The sequence below is a fragment of the Anolis sagrei genome, chromosome 2 (assembly GCF_037176765.1).
Source record: "Anolis sagrei isolate rAnoSag1 chromosome 2, rAnoSag1.mat, whole genome shotgun sequence".
Classification (NCBI taxonomy): domain Eukaryota; kingdom Metazoa; phylum Chordata; class Lepidosauria; order Squamata; family Dactyloidae; genus Anolis; species Anolis sagrei.
In genome coordinates this window covers 191332656-191348532 of record NC_090022.1, presented here as the reverse complement: position 1 = coordinate 191348532, position 15877 = coordinate 191332656, and the positions used below count along the sequence as shown (strand labels likewise).

The following is a 15877-nucleotide window of genomic DNA, read 5'->3' as shown; positions in this document are numbered from 1 at the left end:
CTCAGTCCCACCTCTATCTCAAGCTTGGTTGGTGTGAACGAGAGAGAAGCCTTCCTTCTCAGTGGCTGCCTCTCGACTCCAGAACTCCTTTTTTCCCAGGGAAGCCCCCTCACTGCTGTCCTTCTGACAGCAGGCTATAATCTTTTTGTTCAGACAGGCTTTAAAGATGAAAGTTTTTAAGAACATCAGGAGCTGATGATTTTATATGCTTTTAATGATAATTAATACTGTTTTAATATTTATAAATTTGTATACAATTAAAAAGCCTTTTATGTGCTTGCATGGATTGAAACTCTGGTATGTAAATCTTTTAAAATCTTAATTTTTAATTTTTTTAAAATCTCAGTTTTTCAAGTCCGGTTAATAGTTTAATCAAAATGTAATTTTTAGTTGTGTAGTATTTAAATTTGCTACAGTGCTTTATTATCATTTGATGGCAATGTTTACTGAGTTATTATTTAATTTATGGTAGTTTTATTTATTTGTTCATTGCAATTTACAGCATTTGACACCATATGCTGTTAACCACCCTGAGTCCCCATTGGGGTGATAGGGCGGGATACAAATAAAGATTATGATTAGGATTATTATATTTTAAGTTATATTGCAGTGCTTTTAGTTGTGAGGTGCTTTGAGACCCCTTCCACACAGCTGAATAAAATCCCACATTATCTGCTTTGAACTAGAACATATGGCAGTGTGGACTAAAGGCTCCTCCACACAGCCTTATATCCCAGAATATCAAGGCAGAAAATCCCACAATATCTGCTTTGAACTGGGTTATCTGAGTCCACACTGCCATATATTAAACTTGTCTCTTCTAGGTGCACTTATAATGTGGGATTTTCTGCCTTGTTATTCTGGGATATAGGGCTGTGTGGAAGGGCCCCCAGTTCAAAGCAGATATTGTGGATTATCTGCCTTGATATTCTGGGTTATATGGCTGTGTGGAAGGGTCCTGTGGGCCCTCCCAGACAAGCTCTATATCCAAGGATCTGATCCCAGGATTATAGGGGTCCACATTGCAAGATACTCTGAGATAAACAGAAAACCTGGATCAGATCCTGGGATATTGGGCCTGTCTAGAAGGGTTCTGTATGGAAGGGCTCTGAGGGCTCCCAGAATATCAAGGCAAAAAATCCCACATTATCCGAATGTGGACTCAGATAACCCAGTTCAAAGCAGATATTGTGGGATTTCCTGCCTTGATATTCTGGGATACAGAGCTGTGTGGAAGGGCCCCCAGTCTCCGTATGGAGAGAAAAAGTGGGATATAAATAATGATGATGATAATAATGACCTCATAAAACTACAACTCCCAGGATTTCGTCACATGGAGGCATGGCAGGTATAGCGGTGTCAAAATTCATGAGTTTTAGGGTGTTGATGCAGCCTGGTCTGGAAAGATCCAGAGCTTGAGGGCCCTTCCCCACAGCCCTATATCCCAGAATATCAAGGCAGAAAAATCCCACATTATCTCAGATAACCCAGCTCAAAGCAGGTATTGTGGGATTTTCTGTCTTGATATTCTGGGGTACAGGGCTGTATGGAAGGCCCCAGGGACTCCCAAGATTCAACAGCAGTCTCCAGTGCAGATGCAGCGTCTCCTGGATAGCATTGCTACACACCCCAGGCTGGGGCACAATGAGGGCAATGGGACACCATGGAGGGGCGCCCTTCCTCTTCCCTCTATTGATTGCCCACACCTTTGGAGGCCGAAAGGAGGCCAAGGTTGCCCCAGAATGGGCGAGGCCCTCCTCCCGCTGCCTGATGTTTCTCCTGCCTTGGCCAAGCCAACCCCAACCCTTCTGAATAGGCCTCTCCCTCCCTCCCTTCCCTCACCCTCTGGAAAACACTTACCACATAGACGACGTTGAGGGCACACAGCGCATTGCGGGAGCAGGCGAAGCCCCCGCAAACCATTTTCGCCCAGCAAGAGAGGCCACAGCCCCTCCGGAATAGGGAACAAATAAATACTTAAATAAAGTCCCCTCTTGAAGAGGAGGCGGCGGACGGGGGGGGGGGGTCCTTCCCCTTTAAATCTCAGCCCGCCGCCACCGCGCCTGCGCGCCCCGGCTCCCCTCCTCGGCCGGCTCGCCTACATTGGCCACCCTCGTGCGCATGCGCGGTAGCACCCCTCTTCGGGGAAGCGCCGCTTTCTCATCCGGGTACTTGGCACAGAGGGCTGTGACCGAAGAGCTCTGTCGAAACATCTGTGAGCTGTAAATAATTCTCACTTCCGCTTCCGTGAAATACCCTCTGGGCGCAAGCGCTTGACACATAGGGCCCTTCCGCACAGCTCTATATCCCAGAATATCAAGGCAGAAAATCCCACAAGATCTGAGTATGGATTCAGATAATTCAGTTCAAAGTAGATATTGTGGGATTTTCTGCCTTGATATTCTGGGATATAGGGCTGTGTGGAAAGGCCCTAAGGGTGTGTCCACTCTACATTAACTGCTATGGAACCTTGGGATCTTTAGTTTGTTGGCCTCAAAGCCAACCTTAAAATCTCTGGCATAGACACAGAACTGGGAAGCCCTGGCCATTGCGCGCTCCAGCTGGAGGTCAGCTGTGACCAGCAGTGCTACAGAATTAGAGGAGGCACAAGTGGAGGGCAAAAGAGAGAAACGTGCCAACCTCGACCGGGACCACCTTCCACCTGGAAACCAATGCCCTCACTGTGGGAGAAGATGCGGGTCCAGAATAGGGCTCCACAGCCACCTACGAACCCACAAGGAAACGCATAATGGAAGACCATCTTACTCGTCCAATGAGGGATCGAGTTTGTTGGGGTATTTTCTCTATTGCCACAACAAACTACAAACCTCAGGATTCCATGAAATTGAACCATGGCAGTTTAAGTGATGTCAAACTACTATAATTCTGTGGTGTGGATGGCCTCCAAGCAAGAGAAAGCAGGGGCCCCAATCGGACTCCTAGACCAGTGGTTCTCAACCTGTGGGTCCCCAGATGTTTTGGCCTTCAACTCCCAGAAATCCTAACAGCTGGTAAACTGGGTGGGTTTTCTGGGAGTTGTAGGCCAAAACACCTGGGGACCCACAGAGTGAGAACCACTGTCCTAGACCAACATCTGACCCATTGTGCCATACTGGCACTCAGTAGTTATACATGGGAAGTTGCTGCCAACTGAGAAAATAAGCATTGGCTATCAGCCTCCTCCCAGCCAACTCAAATCAAGGAAAGGCTTCATGAAAACCACTGTGATCGGAGGTGACCACCCCCCACCCCACCCCCCCGACTCTGTAAAAGATAGTTCAAAATCAGGGAATTCATAGTTTTGCCAAGGACACCAGGCTGGAATGATCCCATAATTCCCTATCTCTCCCCCAGGTGGGAACCTAAGGCTTCTTCCATGGCCCCACATGGCAACACACCTATAACCCAAACTAGCACCTGACCAATTTGGTTATTATTTATTAATTGGATTCCCTTTTTTATAAATGAAACTTCTGTTTTATGAATGGACTCTGGCTACTCAGTGCTCCTAGAGCCTTCTATACGCCCCATGAACTCTTATGGACTTTCCATGAACTTTCTTCAACTTTTATGAACTTTTTGAGGACTTTCATCAACTTTTTCAAACTTCAATGAACTTTTTGGAAGGGCAGGTATAGGGCCCCAGACTCTGCATGATTTCCCCTCACCTTATGAACTCCATGTATGTTCCCATATTCCATCTCCCCATTCCCTATAACTGGATGTCCCCTCACAAGGGTCTTCCTCCAGGGGCAAACCAAGAATGGGCAACTTGGAAGTCCCTGAACAGACTCAGAAGTGGAGTGGGCTGATCAAAAGACAACCTGGCTAAATGGCACTACCTAGAAAAATGCTTGTCCACAATGCCCTGCCTCATGCACAGAGGAAAAACTGTTTCAAAGCTACAGACAATGTGGTCGCTGTTGCCCATTTTTGGTCCCGCTTGTGTTCCTACTATTTTATCAGTTTCACACTTGTTTATTTATGCAATGCTTTTGACATGATATAAGTAATTGTACAATTGTGCTTAATCGCCTGCAGCTATTATAATATTGTATTCCATCAGTATATTTAAGGAAGTAGACGTAATATCCTTGAAAACTTATCTGTTAGTCTTAAAAGTGCTATTAAATCCGCCGCTGCCCCCCATTTTTTTACACAATAGAAAATCCTATACACAACACTGAAGATACATACACAAGCACAAGTTCATGAACGGAAAGACCCTAACTTCCCATTTTCGCATATTCTCATCAGGGAACAAATTAATCTAGTTCAGTGGTGGGAAACTGCTAGACTGCAGCTTCCAGCATTCCTCACCACTGGCAAATCTAGCTAGGGCCTACTGGGAGTTGCAGCTAAATAATAATAATAATAACAATAATAATACTTGCAAAGACTCTGGCACAAGCCAGTCAAGGTGGTCCCAGTAGTGATTGGCACAATCAGCGCTGACAAAATTACCATCTGTCAACTGCAAAAGGCCACCCTACCTGGATCTGCATGCATGATTTGCCGATACATCACATAGTCCTAGACACTTGGGAAGTGTCCAACGTGTGATCCTATACAACAACCAGCATAGTGATCTTGTTTGCTGTATACTAATCTTGCTGTGTTTCAAATGATAATACTTTATTTGTATACCGCTTTGTCTCCCCGAGGGGACTCAGGGCGGTTTCCAACATAGTTAAAAAACCTTGCATTTGCATACAGACATAGGAAATATTCATTAATATTAAGTCACATAGCATCTTAGACCAGTAGTTCCCAAATTTTGATTCTCCAGAGTGATTGGCAAATTGGGTGTAGTGCCTAAAGACCTAGGGCATCAGTTCCCAGAATCCCCATCAGCTCAGCCAACACTCAAGAATTCTGAGAACAGAAATACAGAACATCTGGAGGACCAAAGTTTGGGAACCATCATCATAGCCATGTTGAGTCTAGAGTATCAGAATGCAAAGGGATCCGGTAGCACCTTAAATATACTGATGAAATACAATATTATAATAGCTGCAGGCATTTGAGCACAATTGTATAACTACTGAGAGCCATTATGGCACAGTGGTTCAGGTGTTGGACTAGGAATCTGGTTGGGGTCCCCACTGAGCCATAAAAATCCACTGGGTAACCTTGGAGAAGTCACACTCTCTTGGCCTCAGAGGAAGGCAATGACAAACCCCTTCAGAAGAAAACTTGCCAGAAAACTCTGTGATAGGGTTACCTTTGAGTTGCCTTATATTGGAAAGAAGTTGGAGGTGCACATTGTATAAACAAATACAGCCAGTATATGCAAATTGTGACCTGAGTTATAAAGTCTCAGACTATTGTGAAAGATAGCCTCTGAAAACTGCCCGGAAGCTCCAGCTAGTCCAATGCTTGGCAGCCAGGTTGCTTACAGGAGCGTACAATTCCCTTGTTACACCAGCTCCACTATATTTCCACTATATATATAAATATCTCGGTGTCACCTTAGATCGAACACTAGCATATAGGAAACACTGCTTGAACACCAAGCACAAAGTAGCTGCACGCAATAACATCCTGCGGAAACTTACTGGCAGCACATGGGGTGCAGACCCAAAATTAGTAAGAAGATCAGCTCTAGCCTTGTCTTACTCAACTGCCGAGTATCCCTGCCCTGTTTGGCATAGGTCTGCCCATGCAAAGCAGGTGAACATAGCATTGAATGAAACACGCAGAATAATCACAGGATGTCTTAAACCTACACCTGTTGATAAACTCTACAAGCTAGCTGGCATTGACTCCCTGATGTGCGATGGGAAGTTGCTGCTAAATGTGAGAGAAATAAGGTTGAACACTGTGAAAGCCACCCACTATATGGCTACCAGTCTCCCCCCAGTAGATTCAAATCAAGGAAAAGCTTTATGGGAACTACCACTCTTCTTGGCGTCCCCCAGCAACAGCAAGGTGCACTTAAATCCCGCTTCTGGCTGGAAAATGTGCATCTTTGCATCACTGTATATCCCTGCAGTCATGCAAAACATGCTTTCCTTCCTTCTGTGAAGATTTTAAAAAACTTCCACCCTCTATCTTGTTCCAATACAGAGGAAGCCTGTGAGATCCCAGGATATTTTACCCCCATTTTAAACCCTGACTTTGGCGCTGTCTGGAAGCGCCTCCATTCTCCCCTGAAAAGATGTCCAATTTGAATATGAAGAGCTTTACTTCCAAGAACTGGAACCTTTTGTATGTTTTGTGTGCTCTCTCATTTGCGTGTTTTTAAATTAGAATTACTTATGTAATCATTTTTAAAACTACTTAACTATCAGATATTCAGTGGCACCTCATTTTAATCTGTGGTATAAGCCTCCTTGTTTTGTATGCTTGAAGACAAGCAGAATACAAATATACAGGGCCAAGTAGTTCTCACTGATGGGAAATCATATATCACAGATACTGAGATACTATAATGTTTGCACATTCACAGAGTCCTCTTTCCACCCACACACCACTTAACATAACGACAGGCATTTTTCCAAGTTATTTATTATTCCCATGCTGTGCCATACTGAAAATGTCCTCCCACCACCTACACTCTCCAAGCAACTGCTGCAGTAGAGGGACTTCTTAGAGAGGAAACTGAACTTTCTCCCCTCTCTCATCTTCCAGTTTAGCAGTTTGTTTTAACAAGTCTTCCTTCTGCTCTTCTAGTGTAAAGAAGAATAACTTGCACCATTCTTTTAAACTCTAGAAACTAGAAGAAAAGTAACTGGGGTAGTAAATTGGAACCATATCTACAGATGTTGTTAATGGTAGCTCCCATCATACATTACAAGTCACTGTGCTTGAAAGGCAACATTTGAGAGTCCACACATTTCTCTGCCACCAAAGTGCTGGAATCTAGGGCACATTTACATGAGGCCTACTGTTGATAACCACCAAGCAGGATGTTTAAATATCCAGCCTAACATACAGACCACAGAAAAACACCAAACCATAGCAGCATATCCTTTTCTGTCTTCAACATTTAAAAGACTCATAAACTTTCTACTTAAATTTTGGGATGGGGGGGGGGGGGTGATAACCGCCTTGAGTTGCCTCCGAGCTGAGAAAGGCAGTATACAAATATGGGAAACAAACAAACAAACAAACAAACAAACAAATAACAATGTAATGGGTCATAGAATCAAAGAGTTGGAAGAGACCTCATGGGCCATCTAGTCCAACCCCCTGCCAAGAAGCAGGAATATTGCATTCAAATCACCCCTGACAGATGGCCATCCAACTTCTGTTTAAAAGCTTCCAAAGAAGGAGCCTCCACCACACTCCAGGGCAGAGAGTTCCACTGCTGAACGGCTCTCACAGTCAGGAAGTTCTTCCTCATGTTCAGATGGAATCTCCTTTCTTGTAGTTTGAAGCCATTGTTTTGGGGAAAAAACCTTTTATGCCTAGTCTTTGTTTCAACAAATACAGTGGTACAATTTTTTCCTCTTTGCCTCTGTTTTCTATTTCTTGCATCTAGATAATTAAAAAACGAGGATTTTCCAGTTATGACAACAGGGCAGGTGTGTATATGATCTTGCATATATATGGACTGGGCTTTCATTATAAGTGACTCAGGGCCCTTCCAGACAGCCATATAACCCAGAATATCAAGGCAGAAAATGCCACAATATCTGCTTTGAACTGGATTATCCGAGTCCACACTCCCATGTAGGGCCCTTAGATAGGATTAGATTAATTTAGATCCCATCTACACTGCAATATAATCCTGTTTTAGAATTTAGAGTAACTGCATTGGACTGGATTATATGATAGAGTAGACACTCAGGGCATTTCTGCACAGCCATATAACCTAGAATACAAAGGCAGAATAACCCATAATATCTGCTTTGAACTGGGCTATCTGAGTCCACACCGCCATATATTCCAGTTCAAAGCAGATAATGGGGGATTTTATTCAAGAGTGTGGAAGGGGCCTCAGAAGGCAACTCTTTTTTTTTTTTTTTTAAGATGTGAGAGTACCATTTGAGTGCAACCAACTCAGCAGGCAAAGGACATTCTGTATGAAGTCTGATATTATTTTCTTTGTTGGTCACTGAGACTGATCCCTAGCATTAAAAATTAGCTAATTAGTAGGTCCTTTCACAATAACAGTTACAGCAAGCATCATCCACAAAAGGAACTAAACCTGGATTAAAAGATGTAAGTTTTGAGTGCCTTCCTTGCTTCATTGTCTGATCTCTTCACCCTGCCATCAGACAATAAGATGCTTGAGAAGGTAATAATGGGTTTTAATGAAGCCATTATTAAAGAAGAAAAGTTAACACACATACTTTCATTTGCCTCCCCACAACGCATTTCTATTCCAGCCTTATCCAGAAATCCAAAATCCAACAAAAACATAGTAGAATAAAATCATTTTTAGAGGAAATGGTACATGATATTAAATTTGGTTTGATTGGCCTTGATTTCCTTTTAAATATATTTCAATAAAGTCAGCACAGAGTTTATAGTATGGTATAGTATGGAGCATATTAGTCTTTTTTTTTAAATAGTAACTCTCAAGCAACCACAAACTACATTTATCCTGCATCTTCCAATCCCAATTCCCCCCTTTATATGCAAATAGGGTTTTTTTTTTTTTCAAAATCAGGGGAGGGGGGAATGAGACCCTTTTTACACCACCATATAAAATCCAGAATATCTGCTTTGAGCTGGATTATATGGCAGTGTAGACATGTCCTTTCCACACGGCTGAATAAAATCCCACACTACCTGCTTTCAACTGGAATATAATTTTATTTATTTATTATTCAAATTTATATGCCACCACTCCCCTGGGGCTCGGAGCAGCTTACAAGAATGACTAAAATCTAACACAATTTAAAAACAATTTAAAAACAATGTAAAAACAACAATATCAAAGATCAAAGGCCTGTCGAAACAGATGTGTCTTACATGCCCTGCGGAAAGCCGATAAGTCCCGCAAGGCACGGACTTCAGGTGGCTGAGTATTCTAGAGTGATGGTGCCACTGCTGTGAAGGCTCTGCGTCTGGTTGCTGTTAGACACAAGGTCTTGACACTGGGAATTTCCAATATATGGCAGTGCGAACTCAGATAACCTTGTTCCAAAGAGATATTGCGGGATTTTCTGCCTTGATATTCTGGGTTATATGGCTGTGTGGAAGGGCCCTCATGTAATCCAGTTCAAATAAAATAATCTGGATTATATGCCAGTGTAAACTCATATATTCCAGTTCAAAGGATATAATCTGGATTATATGGCAGTGTAGACTAATATAATCCAGTTCAAATCAGATAATCTAGATTATATGGCAGTGTAGACTCATACAATCCAGTTCAAAGGAGATAATATGCATTATATGGCAGTGTAGACTCATATAATCCAGTTCAAATGAGATAATATGGATCATATAGCATTGTAGACTCAAATAATCAAGTTCAAATCAGATAATCTATATTATATGATAGTGTACTCATCTAATCCAGTTCAAAGAAGATAATCTGGATTATATAGCAGTGTAGAAGGGCCCTAAATCATTTCAGGTCCCAAGCATTTTGGATAATGGATACCCGAGTTGTCCTGAGAGGATCTGCTTAAAAATCAGCCCCATCAGATTCAATTGGGCGTTCTCCTCTGTGTGGGATTTCAGCCTCAATCCTGGTCTATCCCATTCCCCTCACTGCTGTGCTCCCTTTGTTTGGACTCGACACATAAAACCCCTTGGCTTGGTCTGGAGGAGCAGCCAAAGAGGGAAACGCGCCTGGCATCTTCCTCTTCCTCCTCCTCCTCCTCCAGAAGCCTGCCCCTGCCATTCCTCGACGCCTTGGCTTTCAGCCTGCCTCGAACGCTGCCTTCCTTGCCTGACGACAGCCGGTTCCTGATGAGCGCCCAGGACCAGCCGGGAGAGAGGCGGAAGTGGATTGGCTGACTAGGATCAGCCGGGAGAGAGGTCGAAGGGGATTGGCTGCCTAGGTCTAAACGAGAGAAAGGCGGAACCGGATTGGTTGCCTGACTCTTGTTGCTGGACAGCGCGCCGCTTTCTTCCTCCTATCATGCTGGCATCTCGCGGGCAATTATTCGGGGGGGGGGGGGGGGAGGCGCTCCTGAACGGCTGTCTGTCAAAGCCTCCTTCCCTCTTTCCCTCTCTCCCAGGCACATTGAGGCATTGCGTACCTGAGGCGAAGTACAGGCATCAGTGCTACCCTCTTTCCTCAGTCAAGGCTCATAATACCATTAGCTCAGCACTAAAAGTATAATAATAGACCTGTACATGACAATTATCTGCCTCTTCATGCCTCCTGAGGAGGCCCTGGTGTAGTTCCTGTGGCTTGAGGCACTTGCAGTTGAAAGGAGGCAAATGGGGGAGTCTACACAGATATCTATATATCCTTATCTTTATATCTTTCGCTCTCTCTCTCTCTCTCTCTCTATATATATATATTGTTGTGTTGTTCATTTGTTCAGTTGTTTCTGACTCTTTGTGACCTCATGGACCAGCCCATGCCAGAGCTCCCTGTAGGCCGTCACCACCCCCAGCTCCTTCAAGGTCAATCCAGCCACTTCAGGGATGCCATCCATCCATCTTGCCCTTGGTTGGCCCCTCTTCCTTTTTCCTCCCATTTTCCCCAGCATCATTGTCTTCTCTAGGTTTTCCTTTCTTCTCATGATGTGGCCAAAGTACTTCATCTTGGCCTCTACTATCCTTCCCTCCAATGAGCAGTCGGGCTTTATTTCCTGAAGTATGGACTGGTTGGATCTTCTCGCAGTCCAAGGCACTCTCACCACAGTTCAATAGCATGGCTGTGTGGCCATGTTCTAGAAGCATTCTCTCCTGACGTTTCACCTACATCTATGGCAAGCATCCTCAAAGGTTGGAGGATGCTTGCCATAGATGCAGGCAAAATGTCAGGAGAGAATGCTTCTAGAAATAAATGTATTTTCTGTTAAATAGAGGTACTCTAATAATAATAATAATAATAATTATTATTATTATTATTATTTTAAAAAATGTTACTCGCCCTCCGCATGGCTTGAAGGGGAAGGGGTACATAGTTAAAATACCTAAATAATAATAATAACAATAATTTCATTTTTTACCTGCCTCTCTTTACGGCTCGAGGTAGGTTACAATATTGCCAAAACACGTCATCATAGCATATAATCATTTAAAAACACTCCATAGAATACACATATTACAACATATTCCCAAAATAGACAAAACAAGCGTTAGATATACAGTGGAAGTTTAAAATTAATCATTAAAACTATCTGGGTAGGCCTGATGGAAGAGATAGGTTTTCACTTAGTTACATAGTTACAGCCCCCCCCCCCCCCCCCCACACACACACACAGAGGTTGCGAGAATGTCCTCACACAGAGATATTTTACAAGCAAATTCATATTAAATATTAAACCTGGGAAATAACCACTTTCTGTTGGGAATGCTAACCTCTGCCCACCACTAACTATCCTCCCAAATGACTCAGAAAAGCAGTGTCACATGGAGGACGAACAATGTGCCTAAAAGTTCAGATTTCCTACAAATCCTTGGCTAAAAGGAGTTTCCTGAAGAAGAATGAAATGCACTGCAAGGAAAAAGTCACAGACATCATGTGTGAGGGTCAGAGTGTGCACAAGGTGAGTGCATTTTTTTAGTCTATTTAGTCAAGTCCTTGTGTCTTGGGTTAAACAACCCCTGCTTAGTCCTCTGCAGTCTTATTTATCCACATTCTAAAATATGTCTTCTTTAAGACATTTTCGAAGTCCTCCAGCACTACTGTATGGTATTCTTTGTCAGAGGTTCTATGTAGTCATAAAACTCCTGTTCTTGCGGATGTGACTCTATTAGTTTCCGTTAAGGAACCAAGTATCCAAAAACACAGTTGTAGTGGTCTTCAACTCGAACAACAAAATACTCAGAGACTTTTGTTGTTTCCCAAATGAGCAGGAAGGCTTTTCTTTCTCCTTTGTTGCAGCAGTATATAAACTACAGTGATACCTTGAGTTAAGAGTTTAATTTGTCCTATAACTGAGCTCTTAACTCAAAATGTTCTTACTCAAATTGTTTTTCCTGTTGAAATGCTGTTAATTCACACACACACACCCCAAAAAAACTTTTTGTCAAGTGTTTTTAAATAAGAAAATGTATTTTGTACATACAGAACAACAAAAAGGTAGAAGCACAAAGTTGTGGCAAGGAAACACAAAGCACAAAGTGAAGAGGCAGAAGCATCATTTCCTTCATACTTTATTCATTCCACCCTCCCTCCCTCTCCATGAAGCTAAACATACCAGGATTAAAAACCACACAAGATCAATTAACCAAAATTTTCTCAAAGTGAAGAGCAAACCAAACAGCAATTTCCCAAAGTGGACAAGAGCACAAGGCATGGAGACTGCTCCCTTGAAGCCCTAAAGCCCTGTACCCTTGCACTAGTGCTCCCTCTTGCACTAGGTCTTTTTGCACAGTCCCAGCTCGCTCGCTTTGATCTGCCCACTATATTCCTGTTTCTGGTTATTGAGGTTTGCTTTGATTCATTTTAATGATGTTTTTATTCTCTACTGTTTTTAAATGTTTAATTAGATTTTTATATGTTAGGTATGTCTTTAAATGTATTTTTAGTTGATGAACTGTTGTTGCTGGGCTTGGTCTTGCTCGTATGCCGCCCTAGTCATTTCGGGGAGATGGTGTTGGGATATAAAAATAAAGTTATTGTTATTATTATCATTATTATTATTATTATAGGTCAGAACTCAAAACGCTGCTTGTATGTCAAAACAAAATTAAGGCCAAGAGACAGCTCTTAACTCAAAAGGCTCTTAAGGTGGGATGCTCTTAAGTTGAGGTTTCACTGTATATTGTTTATTTGCCAAAGAACCCTGGGAAATTTGATGAAAAAGAAGTTTGACAAAGTGCAGTCCTGTTTTCTTAGTGCCATTACATATAAGGGAACACATAGTAAACAATCATAGTCAGGTTGAGACATGCCTTCGTGAATAATTAAAGTCAAACTTGCAGCTCTAGCTTTAAAGATGAATGTTTAACGTAACAGCTAAAGACAAGAGTTAGCTCTCCACTAACCTGTCAGTTTAGGTCTCATTAATTTAAAAGGCACATCTGGATTATGTTATTTGCTACACAGTGTGTCACATTCCCTAAATTGCCATTAAAGTGGATTATAAATATTAGAACTAAACTAGAAGTAACTGGAACTATTCGATGGTTTTAAAGTAGTATCTTCCCCAGAAATAAGGGGACGATGCCTGACTTTGATAATTTTTGAAATCCAGCTGATCTGCTTGTATGCACAAATGAAAACACTGATATATCATGGGTCTCCTACAGCTGGGGTGGGAAACACACCATCCTATGGATGTTTGGAACAACTCTGTGCAGCCCAAAATCAGTATATCCAAAGGTGAAAACTGCTGAGGAACTGTAGTCACAATAACATTTAATGTTAACGAAGGGGACATCAGATTCACTTGTCTCACCAGCTACTACAGGCAAGGTATAACAGTTGGAACCCATGAATCCCTGTGAGGACCAACTTAAGGGACTGGATATGTGTAGAATGGAGAAGGATGCCATATTGAAGAGGGAGCAAGCTGTTCTTCTGCTTCTCCAGAGACAAAGAATATGTATTCACGGGCACTTTAATCCAAAGGGGGCCCAAATTAGTTCTGTTGCACAATACACTGAGCCGATTTGGTGTAATGTGTTCCAAGGCCGCTTAATGCAGCTTTGAACATCATTAACAGAAGTTGCGGGATATTCTAATGCTTTCCTGAAACTCTAGAGTAACATGTGACTTTGGGCATATGTAATCAACTGTGACACTTCCTATTCAGGAAATGCCCGTGGTTGGTTATACTGGCATCATGCTTTTCTAGAGTGAAAATATTCAGAGTGACCAGAGGAGGGAAATGAGAGGGAAGTGATTCCTTCTTCCCTCCTCATTTTTCTCACGTTGGTTCAGTGTTCTGGATATCATCCGATGTCCAGCTCCATTTTTGTGCCCAGTGGGCACTGCAAGCAGCAGATTGAAGTGGTCAAGGTAGGTAAGTGTTGCAGATAAAGCAGTGGTGAACTGGTTGTAGCACTGCTTGATGTTGCCACCAACTAGCCAAGGGGCAGTTTGGGGGTGTAGAGTGTAGCCTCCACCCAACTCTCTAGTACAGTGGTTCTCAACCTGGGGGTCGGGACCCCTGTGGGGGTCGCGAGGGGGTGTCAGAGGGGTCACCAAAGACCATCAGAAAACATAGTATTTTCTCTTTGTCATGGGTGTTCTGCGTGGGAAGTTTGGTCCAATTCTATCATTGGTGGGGTTCAGAATGCTATTTCATTGTGGGTGAACTATGAATCCCAGCAACTACAACTCCCAAATGGCAAGGTCTATTTTCTCCAAACTCTACCAGTGTTCACATTTGGGTATATTGATTATCTGTGCCAAGTTTGATCTAGATCCATCACTGTTTGAGTCCACAGTGTTTTATGGATATAGGTGAACTACAACTCCAAAAACTCAAGGTCAGTGTCCACCAGACTCTCCCAGTATTTCTCTTGGCCATGGGAATTCTGTGTGCCAAATTTGATTCAATTCCATCATTGATGGAGTTCAAAAGGCTCTTTGATTTTAGGTGAACTATAAATCCCAGCAATTCCAACATTCCCAAATGACAAAATCAATCCCCTCCAACCCCACCACTATTCAAATTTGGGCGTTTCGGGTATTTGTGCCAAATTTGGTCCAGTGAATGAAAATACATCCTGCATATCAAATATTTATATTACGATTCACAACAGTAGCAAAATTAAAGAAGTAGCAACGAAAATAACTTTATGGTTGGTGGTTACCACAACGTGGGAACCTGTACTAAGGGGTCGCGGCATTAGGAAGGTTGAGAACCACTGCTCTAGTAGGCTCAGCGATGTGGAGTATAGTTCCAGCAATGCTGATCCAGAATACGCCATTCCAGACCAGCATAGCCTTTTCTGCCTTGTTAAGCTGCACCCCAGGCCTGTAGCCAGGATTTCGTTTTGGGGGGGGGGGGCTGAATTTTTTTCAGGGGGGGTTGGGGGGGGGCTGAGTCTGAGTGAAAGAGGGTCTAGCCTAGCAAACCTTTTGTATCATTACCCCAATACCCCCATGCATATGGGATATATTGAGTATGGTGATTAGATCATGATATGAATAAACATAACAGTTTAAATAATGCACCAGTAAGGCCTTTTCGCGAACCACCATGAGAATTTCGGGGGGGGGGGGCTGAAGCCCCTCAAGCCCCCCCTTCCCCCCCCCCCCCCGGCTACATGCCTGCTGCACCCCCAGGCAAGGAGCAATGGATTCAAGCTGAATGGGGGGAAAAGATTTCACCTGAATATAAGGAAGAATGTCTTGATAGCAAGAGCTGCTTAACAGTGGAGCATGCTCTGTCTCATAGTGTGATGGAATCTCCCTCTCTGGGGGGTTTTAAGCAGAGGGCTTGGATTGTGTGCATGGCAGAATTGGGTTAGATTGGGTGGCCCTGGGGATTTCTTCCAACTGGAGGATTTTGTGAAAGCATAATCCCCAGCCCTATCATACAAAATGTGTGGTTTAGTTTTGCCCAGGTCTGGGAAACTGGTTACTTTCCAGATATCGTTGGACATCAATACTGTCCAACCTTCAATAGTGATGGATGATGGGGAACAGAGCAGGGATATACTAATTATGGGGAATGGAGAAAAAGGGCATTGTCCCCAAATATGAATTCTGCCTTCCCAATTAAATTTTCCAGAAGACACAAATTTTCAGCATTGCAGTGACTTAAAACTTCAGTTGAGCAATAGAGTTTAGGGATCCAAAGAAAAAGAGCAAACACAGTTACCAAGGGCATACAAA

The 15877-nt window shown here is 43.0% G+C and overlaps 1 protein-coding gene and 1 long non-coding RNA gene across 2 annotated transcripts in view; both read right to left on the bottom strand.

Moving 5' to 3' along the window:
• Nucleotides 1–2110, bottom strand: part of TSPAN31 (tetraspanin 31) — a 29902-nt gene extending 27792 nt beyond the window's left edge. The window contains exon 1 of the mRNA XM_060762827.2: nt 1861–2110. Within this exon, the coding sequence (XP_060618810.1) occupies nt 1861–1923 (63 nt within the window). The 5' untranslated portion in view covers nt 1924–2110. The remainder of the gene's footprint in view (nt 1–1860) is intronic.
• The window catches only part of LOC137096117 (uncharacterized), a 337069-nt gene that overhangs the window by 241199 nt on the left and 79993 nt on the right, over nt 1–15877 (bottom strand). The gene's annotated exons all lie outside the window — the stretch shown is intronic.